The 19895-nt window shown below is 53.3% G+C and overlaps 2 protein-coding genes across 2 annotated transcripts in view; both read left to right on the forward strand.

The window, feature by feature from the left end:
• LOC112869699 (vomeromodulin-like) overlaps positions 1-19895 on the forward strand; it is a 288979-nt gene that overhangs the window by 5506 nt on the left and 263578 nt on the right. The window lies entirely within an intron of this gene.
• BPIFB6 (BPI fold containing family B member 6) lies at positions 4447-17247 on the forward strand. Its single transcript, XM_025932452.2, has 15 exons — positions 4447-4570; positions 6148-6247; positions 7283-7387; positions 7860-8009; positions 8168-8231; positions 8672-8732; positions 9529-9620; positions 10412-10588; positions 11637-11690; positions 12317-12490; positions 13248-13315; positions 14711-14756; positions 15623-15686; positions 16347-16423; positions 17035-17247. The coding sequence occupies exons 1-15, from the start codon at positions 4471-4473 to the stop codon at positions 17071-17073; spliced, it is 1371 nt and encodes a 456-aa protein (XP_025788237.1). The 5' UTR covers positions 4447-4470; the 3' UTR covers positions 17074-17247.

Below are 19895 nucleotides of genomic sequence, written 5' to 3' on the forward strand. Positions count from 1 at the left end.
CTCTGGGCTGATGGCTCAGAGCCTGGAGCCTGTTTCCGATTCTGTGTCTCCCTCTCTCTCTGCCCCTCGCCCGTTCATGCTCTGTCTCTCTCTGTCCCAAAAATAGATAAACGTTGAAAAAAAAAAAAAGATTTAAAATGGAGAAAATTGCCAAAGTGCTCATCTCATAGGGTGGTCCTAAGGTTTAAATGCTCTAGTGCAGATCAAACACTTAGCAGGATGCCTGGCGCAGGTCACGGGCACAGTAAACGGCCCTCTTATTGCTTTTATTATTGGCTGAATGAAAGCTGGGTCAGAGCAGCTTTGAGAGGTCCAGCCACAAGCTTGCTGGACCAGTATTCCCCGAGGGAACCCTGAAGCCACATGGCGACCCAGGGCCCCAGGAAAAACTCTCTGCTTCCTTACAATAATTTCATTTTTAGGGAGATTGCCTCCTACCTGGCCATTGGAAGTCAGGTAGGACCAGTTTACTTTGAACTTGGGGGGACAGGGGATGACATGAAGGTCCTTTTCCCTCTCGGAAAGCGTATTGTTATTCTTCTCACAATTATAGAGAGGATAAAACAGCAGCCAAGGCCACACTGTGGGGACAGTGGCTGGGGCGGGGGCCCAGATCGCTGACACTAGGCAGGGGGCTTCTCCAGCCTTCCCGCTCTCCCCACAGTACCTGGGATGGCCCTAGGGGGAGGCAAGGAAAGCCAGGTGACCTGAGGTATACCAGGGCGGATTTGCACTGCAGGGGGAGGGTAGGTGAGGCTTGTCTGTCCCTCTGTCTGTTGGGGGTGGATCAGCAGGGATAAAATGATGCTATCTGTAGACTGACTCCTCCAGCTCAGGGCTCGGATCAGGGTGAAGCCTGGCTGGGCCGGCCTAGGCCCTTCTCTCCTCCTGTCCCAACCTGGCTTCAGTCCTGCTGACCTCAGGCAGGCCCTTGCCCCCTCTGGCCTCAGTGGCCCCATGTGCACATTGGGCACAGCAGCATCCTCCAACGTTCAGACCTATGGGCTCCCTGTGGGTAGATGAGGAAAACCTCAGGCCTCCAGCAGCCCCCTGCGACTCTCTCTCACTCTCGAGGTGCCCCCAGCCAGGCCCCCTGAGGGCCTCAGGTTCCGGCCCCAGCTCTGTGGCCAGCCTGCGTGTGGCCCTGGGATCACTCTGCCTTCATTGTCCTCTAGGTTTGGAGCTCGAGAGAAGCTCACCTGGTATTTGCCAGCTCCTGGCATTTCCTCTAGGAGGGTCCCTCTGATGATATCCCACTGGGCCATTAGCTCCCAGTGCCCTGTATGAGTCTCAGATGCTCCAGGCAATGCTGGCCAGGCCTTTGCATCGCCGGCACCTGCCTGAGACACCTGTCCACTGCCTTGAAGAGCTGGCTTTGCTCACCCTTCAGGCATCAGCTCCAACACCCTCTGCTCCAGAAATCTTTGGCTTTAATGTCAAGCCCTTTCTTCCCTTCCTATCCCATCCCCCTGGTTCAGCGGCTTCCACCACCCTTACCTCCCCAGGAATGACCTGGCTCTATGATTATTGATTTGTCACATGCCCGTCTCCCACTGTAGGCTCCAGGAGGAGCCCCATCACCCCGTTCACTGCAGCACCCCTAGTAGGCCTGGCACACAGTAGGTTCTCAATCAATGTGAAAGAAACAGATGAGTGCCCACTATGTGTCCAGCCTGGTGGGAGGTGCTGAGTCCAGGGGAGTGGGCAGCGTGAGCCCTGTGGCCTGCTAAGGCAACCGCATCCCCTCCCCAGTGCCCACCCTCATGCAGCCACCCAGGCTCCCCAGCCACTCTCCTCCTCTGTGCTATTTACATTGGAACGGACCGAAGCATCACGTGAACATCAGGGCTCTGTTCTTTGGACCTCTAGATAATTATCTGGGCCTTATTAAGCCCTTAATTATCCAAACAGCTAATCAGGCTCCTGAATATAAGGACTTTCTCGCTCCTGGGTCAGGAGGTAGAGGTCGGTCATCTGCAGGATATCCTTGGGCTCAGCAAGGTAAGGACAGGCCCCACCTGTGGAGCTCTCCCCAGAGAATGTCTTTTACAGTTGAGAACACTGGGGCCCAGAGACGGGAAGGGACTTGCCTGAGATCACACAGCAAGGGCTCGATCTATGTCCTGACGGCTACCCAGTGCTCCCCACCTAACAGGAAGCCACTGGACATTGAAATCTTCAGATGCTGCAGGACTTAGGCAAGATCAAGGAGACAGAAGACCTGAGGGGCCTCCCTGGGATCCATCTGAAGCTGAGGGAAGACCGTGGAGGTCCTTCTTTGCAGGAGCTCACAGCTGAGCTGGGACAACAGCGGCAGGGAGCAGGCAGCTAGGCATTTGTCAGGCAAAGAGAGGGAGGAAGGGACTTCAGGTGGAGGAAAATGTGTGAGCAAAGGATGGGGTGGGGGCAGCAGGGAACGCTCATCTTGGGTGGGATGGATTAAGAATACAATCAAGTTCAAGCTGTGATCTTTGAAACTGAGGGTGGTTGGGGATGGAGGGGAGGCTTCCCGGTGGAGGAGGCAAAGACTGAAACTAAGACTTGATGGACAGGCGGGCTGTGGATGGGTGGGGGGAGGGCATTCTAAGAGGATGGAACAGCTCAGGCAAAAGTCAAGCAAGGTCAGAAACAAAACCCTGGCATTGGCCGTTTGTCTTAGAAATACCTGCGCGACGTTTTTACCCCAAGGGCAAAAAAATCCTGCCCGAGTAGCCTTACTGCCTGGCAATAGGTCTGGCCTGGGAATGTGGAGACTGAGGTGGTGCTTTCTTGGGGCTCAGTCTCCCCAGCTGGGAGCCGGGGCTGGGGCTGGAAGAGACCTTCACCAAGCCCCTACCAGCTCTGACACCCTGACACCAAACTTGGCAGTTCCCTTGGGGATGATTTTCAAAGACACTTGGCACTGGGCATGCATGTACCCGGCACATGCCCGTGGCACACGAGTGTGTGTGTCCATAGAGGTCAAGGAAACACCAAGAGTGATTATATTCAAGCCCAGATAGAGCTTTACAAATTGAATGGGATGAGAGAGAAGTAGATCACACTTTCATTTAGCAAATATTGTGATCATAGGCCTGAATGGTCTCCCTGGGGCGGTCGTTGTTGTTGTTGTTGTTGTTGTTGTTTTACTGTTTATTTATTTTGAGAGAGAGAGAGAGAGAGCATGCACGAGAGAGTGGGGGAGGGGCAGGGAGAGAGGAAGAGAGAGAATCCCAAGCAGGCTCCACACTGTCAGTGCAGTGGGGCTCGAACTCACGAACTCTGAGATCAGGACCTGAGTGGAGGTCAAGAGTTGGATGCCCAACCGACGGAGCCGCCCAGGTGCCCCTCCCTCGCTTTTTAAAAGCTTCCTGCTTCTCATCCTTCAGATCTCTGCCTGAATATCTCCTCAGAGTCCTTCCCTGAGCACCCCACCCCGTGCCCCGTGCGCACGCACATACACAACTCATGCATTTTATCCCATTCTATCACTTCTCTTTAAGATTCAGGAGGAGCAGGACTCTCTCTGCCACGTGTACCTTGTAGCCTGGCCTGCCTGGCACATAGTAGGCACTCAATAAATGTGAGGCAAATGAATGAGCGCAGGTATGGGCTCGGACTGGGGAGGCGGCCCCGGTAGGCGCCCCTCTCTCTGGATCCGCGCAGCCCTCAGTGGCCGAGCCTGGTGTTAGCAGGAGTCCAACTAGAGTTCCCCGTCTCTGGGTGACACGGACCAGGCCCTGCGGTCCCTTCTGGATTCTTTTCAGCCACAGCTCAAACCTGAAATAAACACTTGGCCTCTGCTTGGGAGCATTTCAGGTCTCAGTAGGTGAGAGGGAGGGGTTTCTGGGGGCCCAGGGTTGGGGTGAGGCTTTTCTGGGCACCTTAAAGGGCCTGGAGTAGGAGGTCTACTCACTGCCTGTGGGACTGTGGGTGTGTGCCTCAGTTTCTCTTTTGGTGTGGTAATGTCTCATCTCAAGGGGTCTTAAGGGGCTGTAAGTTGAGATTTCTGGAGGTGAGACTGAGCTGGAGGGAGTGGGGGTGCCATTGGCTGTAGTGTCAGGGTCAGGGGAGCAGAGGGCCCCCGTTCCCATGCTGCCTTGGGAATTCCCAGTCCCCTCTGCGGCCCCAGCATTGCCTGGCACTGAGCTGCACTTGGACTTATGCAAAACTGCAGCTGAACCTCCCACCACCCCCTTTACGCGGGCTGGTCAGAACACGCATCACGCCGACCGATGGGGAAACTGAGGCTTAGAGGGGGAAGTGACCTTCCTGGGGTGACGCAGAGGCCCCGTGTTCAATCAGGACACTCTTTGACCCCTCTGGAAGTCAGTAATAAGGTTTGCTGAACTGGAGTTCAGAGGCCCCTGGACCCCCAAGACCATTCAGGGGGCCTGTTGTCTTCTGGAGCACAGGAGGTCCCCGGAGGAACCAGGATCTAGGGGACCAGGGTCTAGGAACCAATTCAGGCCCCACGGCACAGGTGGAGCCATGCTGCGGATCCTGTTTCTGGCACTCTGTGGCCTGCTGACCCACACACGAGCTGACCCCGGGGCGCTGCTGCGGCTGGGCCTGGACATCATGAACCGCGGTAAGCTGGCGGGCCCGGGGCCGGGGCTGAGGGGCAGATAGCGATCACTCATGTTTGCATGGCTGTGAACACCCTATGAGCCTCAAAACAAAGTGAGCAGCAATGATATTACTCTGCCATCTTACAGAGGAGGAAACTGAGGCCCAGAGAAAATGGGGTGACTTGGCCCAGGTCCCTGCGCAAGTTGGAGGCAGAACAGGAAATCCTGCTTCCCCGGAGCCTCTCCTGGCCCCGACTGCAGGGCTGGTGGCCTAAGAGGGCTATGGGGAAGACAGACGTGAGCCAAATCCCAGCTCAGCTACCGATTTGCTGTGTGACCTCAGGCCAAGTGTTACTGCTCCGCGTTACTGTTTGCTCATCTGTAAATATAAAATGTAAAGAAATTGGGGCGCCTGGGTGGCGCAGTCGGTTAAGCGTCCGACTTCAGCCAGGTCATGATCTCGCGGTCCGTGAGTTCGAGCCCCGCGTCGGGCTCTGGGCTGATGGCTCAAAGCCTGGAGCCTGTTTCCGATTCTGTGTCTCCCTCTCTCTCTGCCCCTCCCCCGTTCATGCTCTGTCTCTCTCTGTCCCAAAAACAAATAAAAAACGTTGAAAAAAAAATTTAAAAAAAAAAATGTAAAGAAATGTAAAATAGGGTAACCGGTCCTTACTTGGGCAGATGAAATGAAATGTGAGATTAAAACCTCCTGGAGGGGCTTTAGTGAAACTTACTTCCCACCTCCCAGCTCCATGACTTTGAGGGAAATGAAGTCGCACGGAGGTGCAAAGAGGTGGTGACAGCTCTCCCGGCTCCGTGTTCGTCCCCTCTCTGGGAATCGGCCTATGACCGTTGTGCAGGTGTTTGTTTCTGGCATCGTGGCATTCAGGGTTGGGGCCTCCTGGCCTGGGGAACCAGCAGAATCTGCATCTTTAACAAGCTGTCAGACGAGTTCCCTAGTCCCCCGGCTTTGAGAGTGGCTGGGCCACAGGATAAGGTCACCACTCTGGCTTGGGGTTTAGGGCCCCCTCTTGATACGCCCCCCGCCCCCCCCCCCCCCCCGCAAACTGTTCTAGTCTCTGTCATGCCCCTCCCCACCCTCCAGCCATGTTGGGTTTCTCACCCTTGCCTCACCCTGCCACCTTCTTCCCTGCTTCTCTACCTTTGCATTTTGTATGCCCACTGCCGGCAGTGGCCTCCTTTACCTCTTTGCTTCCTGGTGAAAATTCCTATCTTTCCTGCTCCTCTCAGGACCAACTGAGATGGCACCGCCTCCTGGAAGCCTTCCCCAGCTCTTCTCTTCTGGCCCAAACCCCTCCTGTGGTTCCTCCAGCTGCCCCAGTGTATTATGGCTCTTGTCACTTGTTACTGTTGTTGCTGGCAACTGTCTCCCCTGTGAGGCTGGAGGAGGACAGGGGTCAGGCATGATTCCTCTCTGGGTCTCTGGATCACCCAGCCCCGGGTGGGGCACAGTGACTCTGGGCACAGAGTGGTGTCACTTGTGAGTGGCCTGTGCCTGGGATGCCTGAGAGGTTGGCCCAGGGCAGGAAAGTAGTGGGGAGACCAGCTAAGTGTCTCTCTGGATACCCCCCTTTTCCAGAGGTACAGAGTGCCATGGATGAGAGCCATATCCTGGAGCAGATGGCAGCTGAGGCGGGCAAGAAGCGGCCGGGAATGAAACCCATCAAGGGCATCACCAAGTGAGCAAGGGGAAGGGCTTTGGGGGTGGCAGGGAGAGGGTGGTGGGGAATGCTGTGCCCAGGACCTGAGAAGGCAGGAGGGAGAGCTGGGGCAGGGCCTGGGGCCTCTGCCCTGCTTTGCCGGTGGCTTGCTATGTGACCCTGGGTAGGTCACTGCTCCTACCTGGGCCTCAGTCATCCACTGGAGACAATTCCTGCCTCTTGTGAGCATTGGGAGGAGGAAGTAGGTTGAGAAGTCAAATCCCAGCTCCCTGCATGCAGCCGGGACTCACTGAATGCACGTGAAATTGAAGGAAAATTTCTCAAATGACAGAGCCAGAAAGGTATCAACCACCATCTAATGATGAGGCAAATTGGTTCCATTGCAAACGCTCGGTGGGATCGATTGGTAGGGGCTGCCTGGAATGAGGTGCTGGGGAGGGTGGGCTCTGTGGCACAGACTGTGATCAATTAGCAATGTCTGCCAAGAGCTCAGGAATGGAGGGGAGGATTAGGCGTGCCATGTCTTTGTTATCCTGGATCTCGACTGGTGGTTTTCAGCCAGGGGCATTTTGCCTCCAAGGGACATTCGGCAATGTATGGAAACATTTTTGGTTATCGCGACTTGCTGGAGAGGGTAGGCAGAGGTGCATATGGTGCCTCCAGGGGTGGAAGCCAGGGATGCAGCTAACCATCTTTCAAGACACAGGTCAGCCCCCCACAGCAAAGAATTATTCTGCCCACATGTCAACGGTGCCACTGTTGAAAAGCCCTGATCCAGGCAAACCTCCCCATTTTGCCAGTGGGGAAACTGAGGCCCACCAAGGGGAAGGGTGCAGCCCCAGATCACCCGGCCAAGTCGTACACAAGTACTTCTGTGTACAAACTGGTTCGTGTCCAGCCCTTGCGTTTCTCAATGGCCAGGCAGGCTTCTCCTTATGACATGGGATGGGGGGATTAACGCAAGACTTCCCCAGCCAGGGGGTGGAGGAGTGGGTTAAGAGCCTGGCTCTCACCTGCCTGGTTTCATTGCTGTGGATGTCTGTCACCTCCCAGTCTGAAGGTGAAGGATGTGCAGCTGCCTGTCATCACACTGAGCTTCCTACCTGGGGTGGGCATCTTCCAGTGTGTGTCCACCGGCATGACCATCACTGGCAAGAGGTGAGTACAGCAGAGGAGGGCGGGAGGGAAGGGAGATGGCCTCGTCTTACTCTTACATGTACATGTATTGCATACCTACTGGGAGCCACCTGGGCACTGTGGTCTGAGATAGTGCATGTTGGGTTCCTGCATTTGATGGGAACCAGACTTGAGCACAGACGATCACAAACTCAGTGACTAGCCTAGGACAGAGGAAGCACTGGCAGCGTGAGGGGAATCAGAAAAGGCTTTGGGGGAGATAATGATAGCTGAGTAGGGTTTTGAAGGATGTGTAGGAGGTTACCAAAGCAAAAGGGAACAGGAAAGACCCATTTTGTGACCTGGGGCAAATCCATCTTCTTTTCTATCCTGTGGGGGTGGTGCCTCACCCTTTCCTCCTCCCAGAGCTGCTGAGACTGAGGGCAAAGAGGAGACAGGGAGAGTGGCCACAGTGGCAAAGATGCCCATGATGCCTGCTTGCCCTCTCCTCCAGCTTCATAGGTGGGAACATGGAGATCATCGTGGTTCTGAACATCACAGCCACCAACCGGCTTCTGCAGGATGAGAAAACGGGTCTCCCCACGTTCAAGAGTGAGGGCTGTGAGGTCATCTTGGTCAGCGTGAAGACCAACCTGCCTAGCAAGTGAGGGGCTCTGTGGCTGGGGAGGAAGTTGGGGTCCACGCTACCACCCCTGCCCAGCTTCCCACTTCCCGAGCCACTGCACTTCCCCAGTTGTGTCCCTGAATGTCCTGTGCCTAATTTCCTGCCATCTGTGCCCTGTCCCCATCCTCTGTGTCCAGCATGCTGCCTAAAGTTGTCAACAAGTTCCTGGACAGCACCCTACACAAAGTGCTTCCTAGCCTGGTGAGTACCAGGGCAAGTGTCAACCCACATCCATAGGTGTGCTTAGACCATGGCGAGTGCGTTTTCCCTTGGCTGTGACCCTGACTGACTGACGGTAGCTGAGGAGGATTCTGAGGCTGTTGGTGTCTCTAGTGATGTCTGCCATGAGCACAGAAGGAGAAAATGGCAGACTACATACCACAGCCTGCCCCCCCGCCCCGCCTCCATTACTCATTCCTCTCATTGGGGAATGAGTCTACTCATTTTCAGGCTGTGGTCAGAAGCTCTGGATTCTAGTCCAGGTTCTGCCATTGATTTTCCATGTGATGTGTAGACTCGGTTTCCCCTTCAGCCCTTGTCCCTCCAGGGCTCTTGGGTCTCCCCATGGAGTACCATTCAGCTGTGAGAAGTGAGGCTTCCATGCAGGGGCCCCCTCAGCCCAGTACCTTCTCTGCTTCCAGATGTGTCCAGCCATCGATGCGGTCCTGGTGTATGTGAACAGGAAGTGGGCCAACCTGAATGGTAGGTAGCCCTAGCCATGCCTCGCTCACACATGGGGACATCAGGATGGCTGGACTTTGAGGCCCCCATTCTCCATTCAAGCATCTGCTCTAAGCCCAGGCTTGGGACTGAGGAGGTCTAAGGTCATGGTGTCCCTCCATCTGCCTACTGTCCAGATGGGAGGCCTGAGGCCCTGAGGGACTCTGGGCTTTTTGTCTCCGCCTTCCATCCAGTGTTCTACCCCTCACCCCCTAGACTCCAAGAACAGCAGCTATCGTAGGCTCATCCACAAAGCCTACACCCTGAATAGTAATCCTATAGTGGTGACCTCTAACTCTTTCCTTTGTCGAGGGGATTTACTACCTCTGTTTTCTCAGGATTCATAGGGTTCCCTAGTCAGGTGACAGGAGAGCCCAATGGCTGGGCCTGAAGAAAACTGGCTCGTGTGCTCAGTAGTGTGGCCTGGAGCAAATCATTTCATTCCTCTGAGCCTCAGTTTTCTCGTCTGTAAAACAGAGCCAATAATCCTAATCACGCCAGTCTATTGTGGGAACTGAGCCACAACACCCCTCAGGAACTCTCAAGCTCTGTGCCTGCAGAGAGGTGTGTGGGAGGAGGATTTCCAGGCCAGCCACCATGGCCTCCCTCCTACAGATGGAATTACTAAGACCCCGAGAGGCTCAAGTAACTTGCCTTGGGTCACACGAGGGCAAGGGTTCCTGGCACCCAGGCCAGCTCAGGTGGCAGCTGACTGGTGCCAGCCTCTATGGCTTGCCCGCAGTTGGTGCCTCTCTGAGTAGAACCTCCTTTTGCACAGCTCCCATGCCCGTGGGCCAGATGGGCATCGTCAAATATGTCCTGACATCCATGCCAACCACCACAGCCAACTATCTCCAAGTAGACTTCAGTGTAAGTGCCAGGGGGCCACCAGGGGACAGGGCTCTCACCAGCCTGCCTCTGCCAGGGGAGGCAGCTGGACTGGGTTGTGGAGGGTGTGAGGGCTCCTCGGGCCCTGGCAGACCAGGCCCGCCATGAAAGTGTTCCCCGAAACTGAAACCTTCTCCCTCTTTCTGCTGTCAACATGAACCCTTCGTCCTGAGCTGACTTCCAGGACTGCTGACCCCATACATGCACCTTCTCCGAGGCTGTCTGCTTCTCCCAATGAGTGGCCCACCCAGTTGTACAGATGGGAACACTGGGGCCCAGGGAGGAGGCAGGACTTGGTTAGGGTCTCACTGTGAGCTGGTGGCAGAGTTGGGTCCTCACTCAGGTCTCCAGATCTCCAGGTGACTAGGTGAGATGCCTCCTCCAGGAATGGGAAGAAAAATCCCGCAATGTCATCTCCCTGTGAAGTCTCCCTCCGGTGTGGTTCTTCCAGGCCCCACGTTGTTTGCTATTTACCTCTTCTGAGAATACACAGAAAGCAGGTCTGTATCAATGAGTGCTCCAACTGGTCAGTCAGACTAAATGAAGTTACTTAAGCAATCCCATCAGCCACCACCATCGATTAGTGACTGGTTCCCTTATCTTCACAGGTCCCAGTTTGCCCATCTGTACACTGGGAGGGTAGCCTGCTCTTGGCTCTCCCATCTAGGGACTTGCCAACTTGGAGGCTGATTTAGTTTTGAGGGCAGAGCCTTGCCCGCAGCCATAGTTCTTCATGGCCAAGGCTAAGCATGTCTCTCCCCGCTGTCCCACAGCCTGTGGTGCAGCAGCAAGAGGGCAACACCATCCAGCTTGCTGATGCCGGGGAGGCCCTCGAGTTCCCTGAGGGCTATGCTGAAGGCTCTTCACAGCTGCTGCTCTCGGCCACCTTCCTCACCACAGAGCTTGCCCTTCTGCAGAAGTCCTTTAATGTGAATGTCCAGGATATGAAGGTGAGCTGCCCTGTAATGACAGTCCTTGCCCGGTGTGTCTATTCTGAGAATTATCCTGGGGCCATGGGCAACACCAAGACTGGGAGATGCCAGGACTGATCTGGGTTTCTATCATCAGTTTGCCCCAAAACCTACCATCTCTCTGTTCATGTAACCACCATCTACTCATCTATCCTTCCAACTGTTGACACAGCCAGGTATATATCCATCAACCTGCAACTCTCATATACTGGCCATCCATCCACCTTCTTTTTATCCAGTCATCAGCCACTCATTCATTCATCTCGCTATCATATATTCATGCTGTAGACTCTAGCCTTCCAGCTAGTATCCATCCACCCTTTATGCCATCCATACCTAGAACAGGGTCTGGTACTACTGAATAAGTGAGTCCACGTATCTGACCTTAGTCACCCAAACACCCATCTATCCACCCAACTCTCCATTATTCATCCTCCTACTCATCTATCCATTCATCCGTCATCACTGATCAAGGCATTCATCCCCCCATCCATGTAACCACCATCCATCCATGTACTTTCTCATCCATCCTCCCACCAATCAATCCATTCATCATCCATTCTCCCACCTGTTTATCAGACCATTCCACACCTTCATATCCACTCTCCTCCCATACGTCATTCCTTTCATCCTTCCATCCACCCCCCACCTGTGCATCTATTATTCATTCTCCTACATAAGTGTTCATCCATCCATCCATGCATCCATTCAGCACTCATTTGTTTATCCATTTCCCATTCATCTGTCCATCCACAAAGCTGTCCACCCACCCCCTCTCATACATCACATCCATCCATCTGTCTGCCACTTTTTCATCCAACATTTTCTCAGCATCTGACGTTACGCTAAGAGCCATGGGCATTGGGATGTATAAGCCACAGTCTGGGCTAGCCAGGGTCTCCTTACCTACTTAATCACAGAGTAATAAGGTTATGATGAAGGGAACCTCAGAGGGCATACTTTATAGAGTCTGTTAGGAAGGGTAGGGGAGGGCTTTAGTAGTCCTAACCTTGATTTTGTTTTGTAGATTGGTAAGCTGCCCCCACAAACCACTAAGACTCTGGCTGGCTTCATCCCTAAAGTGAGTGCCCTGACCTGCCTTGACCACCACGCCTACTTGGCCTTGTTTTCCAGTTGAAGGGACAAGGGATTTGAGAGGCATCTTTTCTTTTTTTTCTTAAAAAAAAATTTTTTTTGTTTAATGTTTATTTTTGAGAGAGACAGAGTGCAAGTCGGGGGTGGAGGAGGAGGCAGAGAGAGGGAGATACAGAAGCTGAAGCAGACTCCAGGCTCTGAGCTGTCAGCACAGAACCCAATGCAGGGCTTGAACCCGTGAACTGTGAGATCATGACCTGAGCTGAAGTCAGACACTTAACTGACTGAACTGCCCAGGCACCCTTGGGAGGCAGCTTTTCAAGGCCACATTTCCCTTGACTGATGTGGAATCATCCCAACGTCTCCATAAAGTGCTCTTTGGGTCCAGCATAGAAGCAGCTCAGGTTTTGTGAGATTTACTTTCTATGTCCAATAAGAAATAGCCAGATTGTCTGTTTTGTTTATTTCCTGATAGACACATTCCAGCCCTTGCATGCCATGTTTCCTGTGTCCAAGGTACAAATCGCCTTATTTCAGGAGGGACTCCTGGTTTCAACTGAAGCCACCAGTCTGAGGTGGCATTCCCTGAGGAGAATTTCCTGCTTTCTGTAGGTAGCTAAGGCCTATCCCAAGCCGAAGCCCTTGGTGACCCAGATCAGGATAAACAAGCCCCCCAAAGTCACCATGAAGACAGGAAAGAGCCTGCTGCACCTCCATGGCACCTTGGAGATGTTTGCTGCTCGGAGGCGAGGGAAAGCTCCTGTATCCCTCTTTCTCCTGGAAACTGTGAGTAGAATCTGTTCCCCATTTAGGCCCAGCCTTGTGGCTGTTCAAGACTGGAGTGTAGGATCTTAGTTAATAGCCAAGTAATGGATTGAAGAATCCTTAATTACTGTCATTTATGTGATCCTAACCTCCTGGGAACTGTCACCTGGCATCTGATCCTTGGCTCTGCCACTAAACCTTTGAATGGCTAGAAAGATCAACAAACTGGGGTCAAGAGTTCAGTCCTTCCTTTCTCTCTCCTTCCTCTCTCCTTTTGTTCTCCCCCCCTTCCTCCCCCCCCCCTTCATTAGCATCTACAAAGGCAGAGAAGGGCTCACCCAGGGGATTATGGGATCCTCGGAAGATCCCAAATCTAGTTGAGGAAATCACAGAGGACTTCCCAGAGGAGGTGATGCCTGAGCTGTGTTTTGAAGGTTGAGCAGGAGCTGTCCAGGGAAAGGGTTGATGCTGGGGAGGCTGGTGATGGAGGGCACTCCAGGTAGAGATCACAGGATGTTCAAAGGCTGAAACAATAGTGCGGTATGCACAAGGACCTACAAATGTGCTAGGTATTCTGAGAGTCTTGTCCTGGGGCAGCTACAGAGAAGATAAGGAGCCTGGGCTGGGGGCAAGGGGAGACTACTGGATTCAGTTCCTGCAGATAAGATGGGCAGAGAGGAAGACCTCTACTTTGTTAAGGCAATGGTACTGGGAAGGTGGGGCCCCTGGTTTTACCACTGCCTTCTCCCTGCTTTTGTCCCCACCCACCACCCACCAGCACTTCAACCTGAAAATCCAGTACTCAGTTCGTGAGGACCGGCTGCTGATGGTCACCTCTCTGGACAGGTAGGAGTCTGCTGCCTGTGCCGGCGTCCCTGTACTCCCGCGTGGGCATTACCACCAGTGCTTGGTTTTCTGCTCCATAGTCTCCCACTGGTCCATCCAGCATGGCCCACACTGCCAGGCTGCTCTGGTCACTACCCCTGTCCTAAAATCCTCACTAGCTTGTTACCTGCATGATCTTTTCTCAAATCTTAGCCTGGTCCTCAAGTCCTTTCTCAAATTCTCCCACCAGTGCTCCCACTAGGCTCTTGCACAGCACGTCTGATCGTGGGTCCATGTCCCCCTTTCCCTTAATAGGCTTTTCCCTGTGCCACTTCAAATGCCACCTCCTCCTGGAAGCCTGTCATGCTAGCAACAGCTAACATTTATATGGGAGCAGTGGCTACGTATATTACACTCACTATCCTACTTCAACATCCTAGTTTTCCATCCAGTTACTCATTAATTGTTATATCTGTCTTAATCTTTGATCTGACTTGTATTCGGCCAGGATTCTTTCAGAGGCAATTTCAACTTAACTGGCTTAAGCCCAAAAGGGAATCTTTGGGCTCACGTGATTGGAGACTCTAGGGGTAGATCTTAATTTCAGGCATGGCTAGATCTTAGGTGCCCAAAGTCCTCAGGATCTCCCTCCTCCCTTGGCCTTTGCTGTCCACTTTGTTGGCTAAATTCTCAGGCAGCCTCTCCCCGCAGGGTGGTGGCAAAGAGGCCAACAACAAAAGAGGCCTGTTGTCCAATAGTTCTAACTAAATTACCAAGACTGCTTCTCATTGGCTTAGCATGGACCACATGGCCAATCCTAAACCAATCACTGACACCAGAGATGAAATGCTCTGATGGGCCGGGTCTGGGTCATGTGCTCATGCTGCGACTCTGTAGGCCTTGGAATGAGAGTGGAAAATGGAGGGTCTGCTACTGGAATAAAGAATAGAATTTGGGAAGATAAAGCCCCCAGACGACCATCACGTGGCCTGTTCTGGTGCCATCATGTATTAGTGCTTATTGGAGGCTGTGCAGGGAAGGAGGTCACGTGAAGGGTCCTAATCTTGTGCCCTGCAAGGATCTGGAGCTGACTGGTTGGGCAGCAAACCTCTGCATACCTGGCCTTGGGCAGGAGCAATAGATGTGACTGGGGGTCCCAGAGGGAAGAGTCAGGACCAATGAGATGAGGAAGTGATTTGAGCTATGGCAAATAATATGGGCTATAATGAAAGGTGATGAGTGCCCCGTCATAGGTAGTATCCAAGCAGAGGCTTATGAGCACCTGGTCTGAAGGCTGTACAGGGACTTCTGCCTCAAACAAGGGTTGTGGGTATTTGTGGTCCCCTTTATCCATGGCCAGGGGCAGTGGCTCTGACTGTGCTGTCTGCTCCTTATCCCCCTCAACACCCCATGCAGATTACTGAGCCTATCACGGGAGTCCTCCTCGATTGGTGCCTTCAGTGTAAGTATCTCAAGTTCTTCTTCCTGACCTGGTTTGGGGGCAAGACTGTGCCTATTCTCCCTCGGCACTGCGGGGACGGGCCCTGAAATGGAGGCAGAGTGAATAGAGCGACCACTGTGGGGCTTGGGGCAGCTGACGTGCTTTGTGACCCTGGGAAAGTCACTTAGCCTCTCTGAGTCCATCTCCTTTTCTGGATAGATTCTGGACATCTCCCTGGATTGGTTTTAATAACACTGTCATGCATAGCAGCAGCCTGAGGCTGGCTTGGTTGGCCTGGCTGTCATTTTTATTAGTCTTTGTAGCCTCAGGGCCCAAGATGGAACCTGAGCAGCTGGTCAACAATAATAACAACAGCACTTGTTGAGTCCTCACTCTGCTCTGGGCTGTACCCAAACTTGCCAAATCCCTGTGCATAGGTGCTATTACATTCCACTTTCACAGATGGGGAAACTGAGGTACAGAGTGGTGGTGAGTGAATGACTGATTGAAACTACTGAGTTTTCTGTAGGAGCAAAATGAAGTCCACAGGTCACCCACGGTGTCTTGAATTCCTCCTGCACTATGACCCCAGGCCCATATGTCACTCAACAGGGACCAAGTGGAGGTATAGGGCATCAGCCTACAGTTAAGCAGGGTCCAGCCCAGTTTTGACGCTAGGTGGACAAATTATTTCATGTCTCTAATATTCATTGCTGTGGTCCCCACACCCAGTCGAAGTGAGGGCTGCGAAAATCTGAGCATCAGATTTTCCTACTTCAACATCCTACTTTTCCATCCAGTTACTCACACTGGATGAATTGAAGTGAAGTGAAGTGAAGTGAAGTGAACGATGGATGTGAGTATTCCCTCTCCTCTCTCACCCCCAGGAGAAGGAGTTGACTGGCTTCATCACTGATTATCTCCAAGAGGCATATGTCCCAGTCGTCAATGGTGAGGGCTCCTGTGGGCTTTGATTTTGCTGGTTGTTAAGAAGCACTGTAAGCAGGAAGGGATGCCACCTGGGTGCTCTCAAGGCCCTTTCACTGACCCCAGATAAGGGAGGCTAAAAGGGAGTGAATAGTCACTGCTGAGTCTTTGAGGCTGATGTAGTCTATTTTTTTTTTAATGTTTATTTATTTTTGAGACAGAGAGAGACAGAGCATGAATGGGGGAGGGGCAGAGAGAGAGGGAGACACAGGATCGGAAGCAGGCTCCAGGCTCTGAGCCATCAGCCCAGAGCCTGACGTGGGGCTCGAACTCACGGACTGTGAGATCGTGACCTGAGCTGAAGTCGGACGCTCAACCGACTGAGCCACCCAGGCGCCCCAAGGCTGATGTAGTCTAATGTCACCTACCTGGGGACAAAGGCCCCTCCCACAACTTGGGACCCTTGCCCCTTGACCCTATGCCATGGGTCCGATCTTGACCCAGGCCTGGGGTATAAATACACGGTGGTGAGGCTTATGTGCTCTGTGCCTGTGCGGCTGGCAGACGTCATCCTTCACTCACCGTGCTGTTTCCCACTACTCTGTTCCAGACAGCCAAGGAGTGGCTTTAAGGAGTAGTCAGCTACAGAGCAGTCGCTGAAATGACTCTTACTGTGTTTCTCAGATGTGCTCCAAGTCGGGTTCCCACTTCCAGACTTGCTGGACATAGATTACAACCTGGCGGAGCTGGACATAGTAGAGGTGAGGAAAGGAGCTGAGAAAAGCCGTGTCAGTCAACACGTTTGGCCAATGAATCAGGAGCAAAAGCCTTCCTCTCTCAGCCTGGGGGGAGGAGGCTTGAGGAGGGCAGTGGCCATCAGTACGATCCTGCCACTCCCTTGAGCAAGACCCTGCCCCTCAAGACTTGGGCCCCCTTTGGCCAGGGGCTCCCCAGGAGGGAACCTGGATTCTGCTGCCTTCCTTCTCCATCACCTTGGGCAAATTACTTCACTTTTCTCTATGCCTCCGTGTTTCCGTTGATAATAGGGGTGTACCCACCTCAGAGAGCTATTGAGATAGTTCACCTAAAGGCATACAGTAAGTGCTTAACAAATACCAGCTTTACGTTACATGCCAAGTATTGTGCTTGGAGCATTAAATGTACATTTTTCTCACTTGATCTCTCCACTCCGAGAGGGAGGGATGCTGTCCCCACCTGACCATTGAGAAAACTGACACCCGGAGACACGAAGGGCCACAGGCGGGTCTAGTTTAGCCTCTGCTCCTGGCTTCCATTTCGTGGCCATGAGCCCGACCGGTCCTATCCCCTGCCACGGCCACTCATCCCCACCTGGCCCTTTGCCTCCTGCCAGAATGCCCTGGTGCTGGTGCTCAACTTGAAGCTGGACTGACGGGGGCAGGGTCTGCCCGCATGCCACCGACCGCCTGTGCCCTCTGGAGGAGCCCCCGATTGGAGCCGGTGGGCCTGGCCCCTTCCCACCAGTGGACACCTCCTTTGAAGAGGAGTAAGCGGGGCAGGCCGGGCTGGGCCTTGTCAATAAACAGGAGAAAGATCCTCACAAACATCTGATGGTTTGATCTCTTTATTTGTAATAAATTGACGTCTGCCTTTTCTTCCCCCTCCGTGGGTTTTGGGGTATCAGACCAGCTTGGAGTCTGAGGGATGCTGGTCACGGCCTTGGGGGGCAGGCACGGGCTCCCTCATGAAAACCTGCTGAATGCCATGCTCTGGCTTTACTTGTACTATCTCATTTCATCCACACAATAACCCTATGAGAGAAGGGCAACCATTGCCATTCCCACTTTACAGACGAGGAAGTTGAGGCACAGGGCCAGCTCCCTTTACCAGGTCACACAGTTTAGCAAATAGCAAAACTCTTCGCAGCCCGTCTCATCTACTTGGCCCAAATCTTATCTTGAGGGTGGCTCTGACAACAGGGAGCCTGTAGAAGCCCAGTGTGTTCCCAGCTCTCCTGTGTCACCCCCTCCGATCCTCAGAACAATTAAGGGAGGTGAGGACTGTACCTATTTCACAGATGAGGAGACTGAGGCTCAGAGAAGTAGAACTACTAACCCAGTGCCACCTGGCAAGTCAAAGGCCAGGGCTCGAATTGGAATTTGGGCTCTCGAGCCCGTCTGTCTGGGTTCAAATCCTGGCTCTGCCTCCTTGCTGCTGTGTGCCCTGGGCAAGTCACTTCCCTCTCTATTTTCTCACCTGGAAAATGGGAATGATGACGGTACTAACTTCTGCAGCATTGTCGTGAGGATTAAATGAATCAAGCGATGAAAAGTTCTTGCGCACACAGTAAGTGCTCAATAAGCGCTCAGCACAGATGAGTTTTTGAGGCCAAAAGAGATGTGAACAGGTGTGTCTGGTCAGGGTCGGGGAAGGGGTGCTAACTGTGCAAAACCAAGCGCCAGCTTGTGTGTTTTCAAGCCCCCGTCAGTGTGTGAAGAGCCCACGGGTGGGGGCAGTTTGAGCCGCGTGTGCAGACGGGAAGGTCCGTTTGTAGAGGTTTGCATGTGAAAAGGCCTCCGGTGTCCTGTCCACCCATGTCTGTGGGTCTGTGTGTTCCTGTGGACGCGGTCTGTGCCGGGGGCATTTCCGCATCTCACAGACAACACTCGTGGGGGGATTGGCTCCAAATATTTGTCATATCTGCCCCATCACCTCTCCCGAGACTGGCACTGATCCTAGTCTCCAAATCGACTCCCCTTAATAGCAAATGTGGGACACTTCAATTTACACAAGGCAATAGGCCAAGCATATTTCAACTAAAAATAAAGAAATAAAGGAGCACCTGGGTGGCTCAGTCGATTAAGTGTCCGACTCGATTTCCGCTCAGGTTGTGATCTCCCAGTTTGTGATATCGAGCCCCACGTCGGGCTCTGTGCTGACAACACGGAGCTGCTTGGGATTCCCTCTCTCTCTCTCTCTCTCTCTCTCTCTGCCTCTCCCCCACTCGTGCTCCCTCTTAAAAATAAATAAATAACCATTTTTTAAAAAGATATTAAAAAATAAAAGAAAGGAAGAAAAAATAAAAGAAAATGTAGTTTATACATAATAAAGTGAACAATGCATTTTAAAACAAGTGTCTTCTATGTGGACCCTCGAAATCAGTGTCTTTTGCTAGAAGGTAAAAAAAAAAATCCGTGGGGCGCCTGGGTGGCGCAGTCGGTTAAGCGTCCGACTTCAGCCAGGTCACGATCTCGCGGTCCGTGAGTTTGAGCCCCGCGTCAGGCTCTGGGCTGATGGCTCGGAGCCTGGAGCCTGTTTCCGATTCTGTGTCTCCCTCTCTCTCTGCCCCTCCCCCGTTCATGCTCTGTCTCTCTCTGTCCCAAAAATAAATAAAAAACGTTGAAAAAAAATTAAAAAAAAAAATCCGTAACTTTGAAAAAAAAATGTACATGAGGGGAGATTGGTTGGTACTCCAGTCCTGGAAATTACTGGCGTGGTGGCCACGTGTCTGTATCTCTCGGTGTTGGTGCATGCGTCCGTTAGAATGTCTTTATCCCCCCTCTCGGGGATGAGTCTTTGTATGTGGGGGGTCTGGGTGGGTCTGTGACGGTGGGGGGTCCATGTCTGGGCACACATAGGTGTCTGTGGGTGGTATGGTGTGGCCAGAGTCTGGTCAGGAGGCCAGCACTCCCGGAGCCTGTGGGGCCTGGACAGGTCCCATCCTGGCCCCAACCCATGCCTGCCACAGAGGAGGGAGGAGGGACAGGAGAGGGGAGGGAGGAGAGGGGGTCCTCCCTGGCCCAGGCCCAGACGCCAGGGCTGTGTCTCCTTGTCTCCTGCCGCAGGCCTAATCCCATCACCCACCGTTTCCCCAGTGCTGGGACAATGGCAGCATTGAGGCAGGCCTGGCAGATACAGAGGCCTGTGTGATCCAAGGGTGGCTGATACTCTTCCCTGGATATGCCAGAGACGCCCCTTCCACTCCCCCAGTCCCGCCCTTGGATGTGCATACGGTACGCTCGTGGCCACCGGAGCCTCGCTGCCACCTTCCCCAGGCCCACGCTCAGGTGGAGAAACCAAGGCACAGATCTGTGGGAGTCAGGAGGCCTGGGCTCTCACCTTGGTACGACCAAGGGCACGTTGTATGTGCCAGCTCCTCTCTGGACCTCAGTGTTCCCATCTGGGAAATGAGAGAGGGGTCAGATGCTCTCACCTCCACTCTGATTTCAACATTATTTGAGTGGTCAGTTACCC

The sequence above is a fragment of the Puma concolor genome, chromosome A3 (assembly GCF_028749965.1).
Source record: "Puma concolor isolate L17-30 chromosome A3, mPumCon1.1.hap2, whole genome shotgun sequence".
NCBI classification, from domain to species: Eukaryota; Metazoa; Chordata; class Mammalia; order Carnivora; family Felidae; genus Puma; species Puma concolor.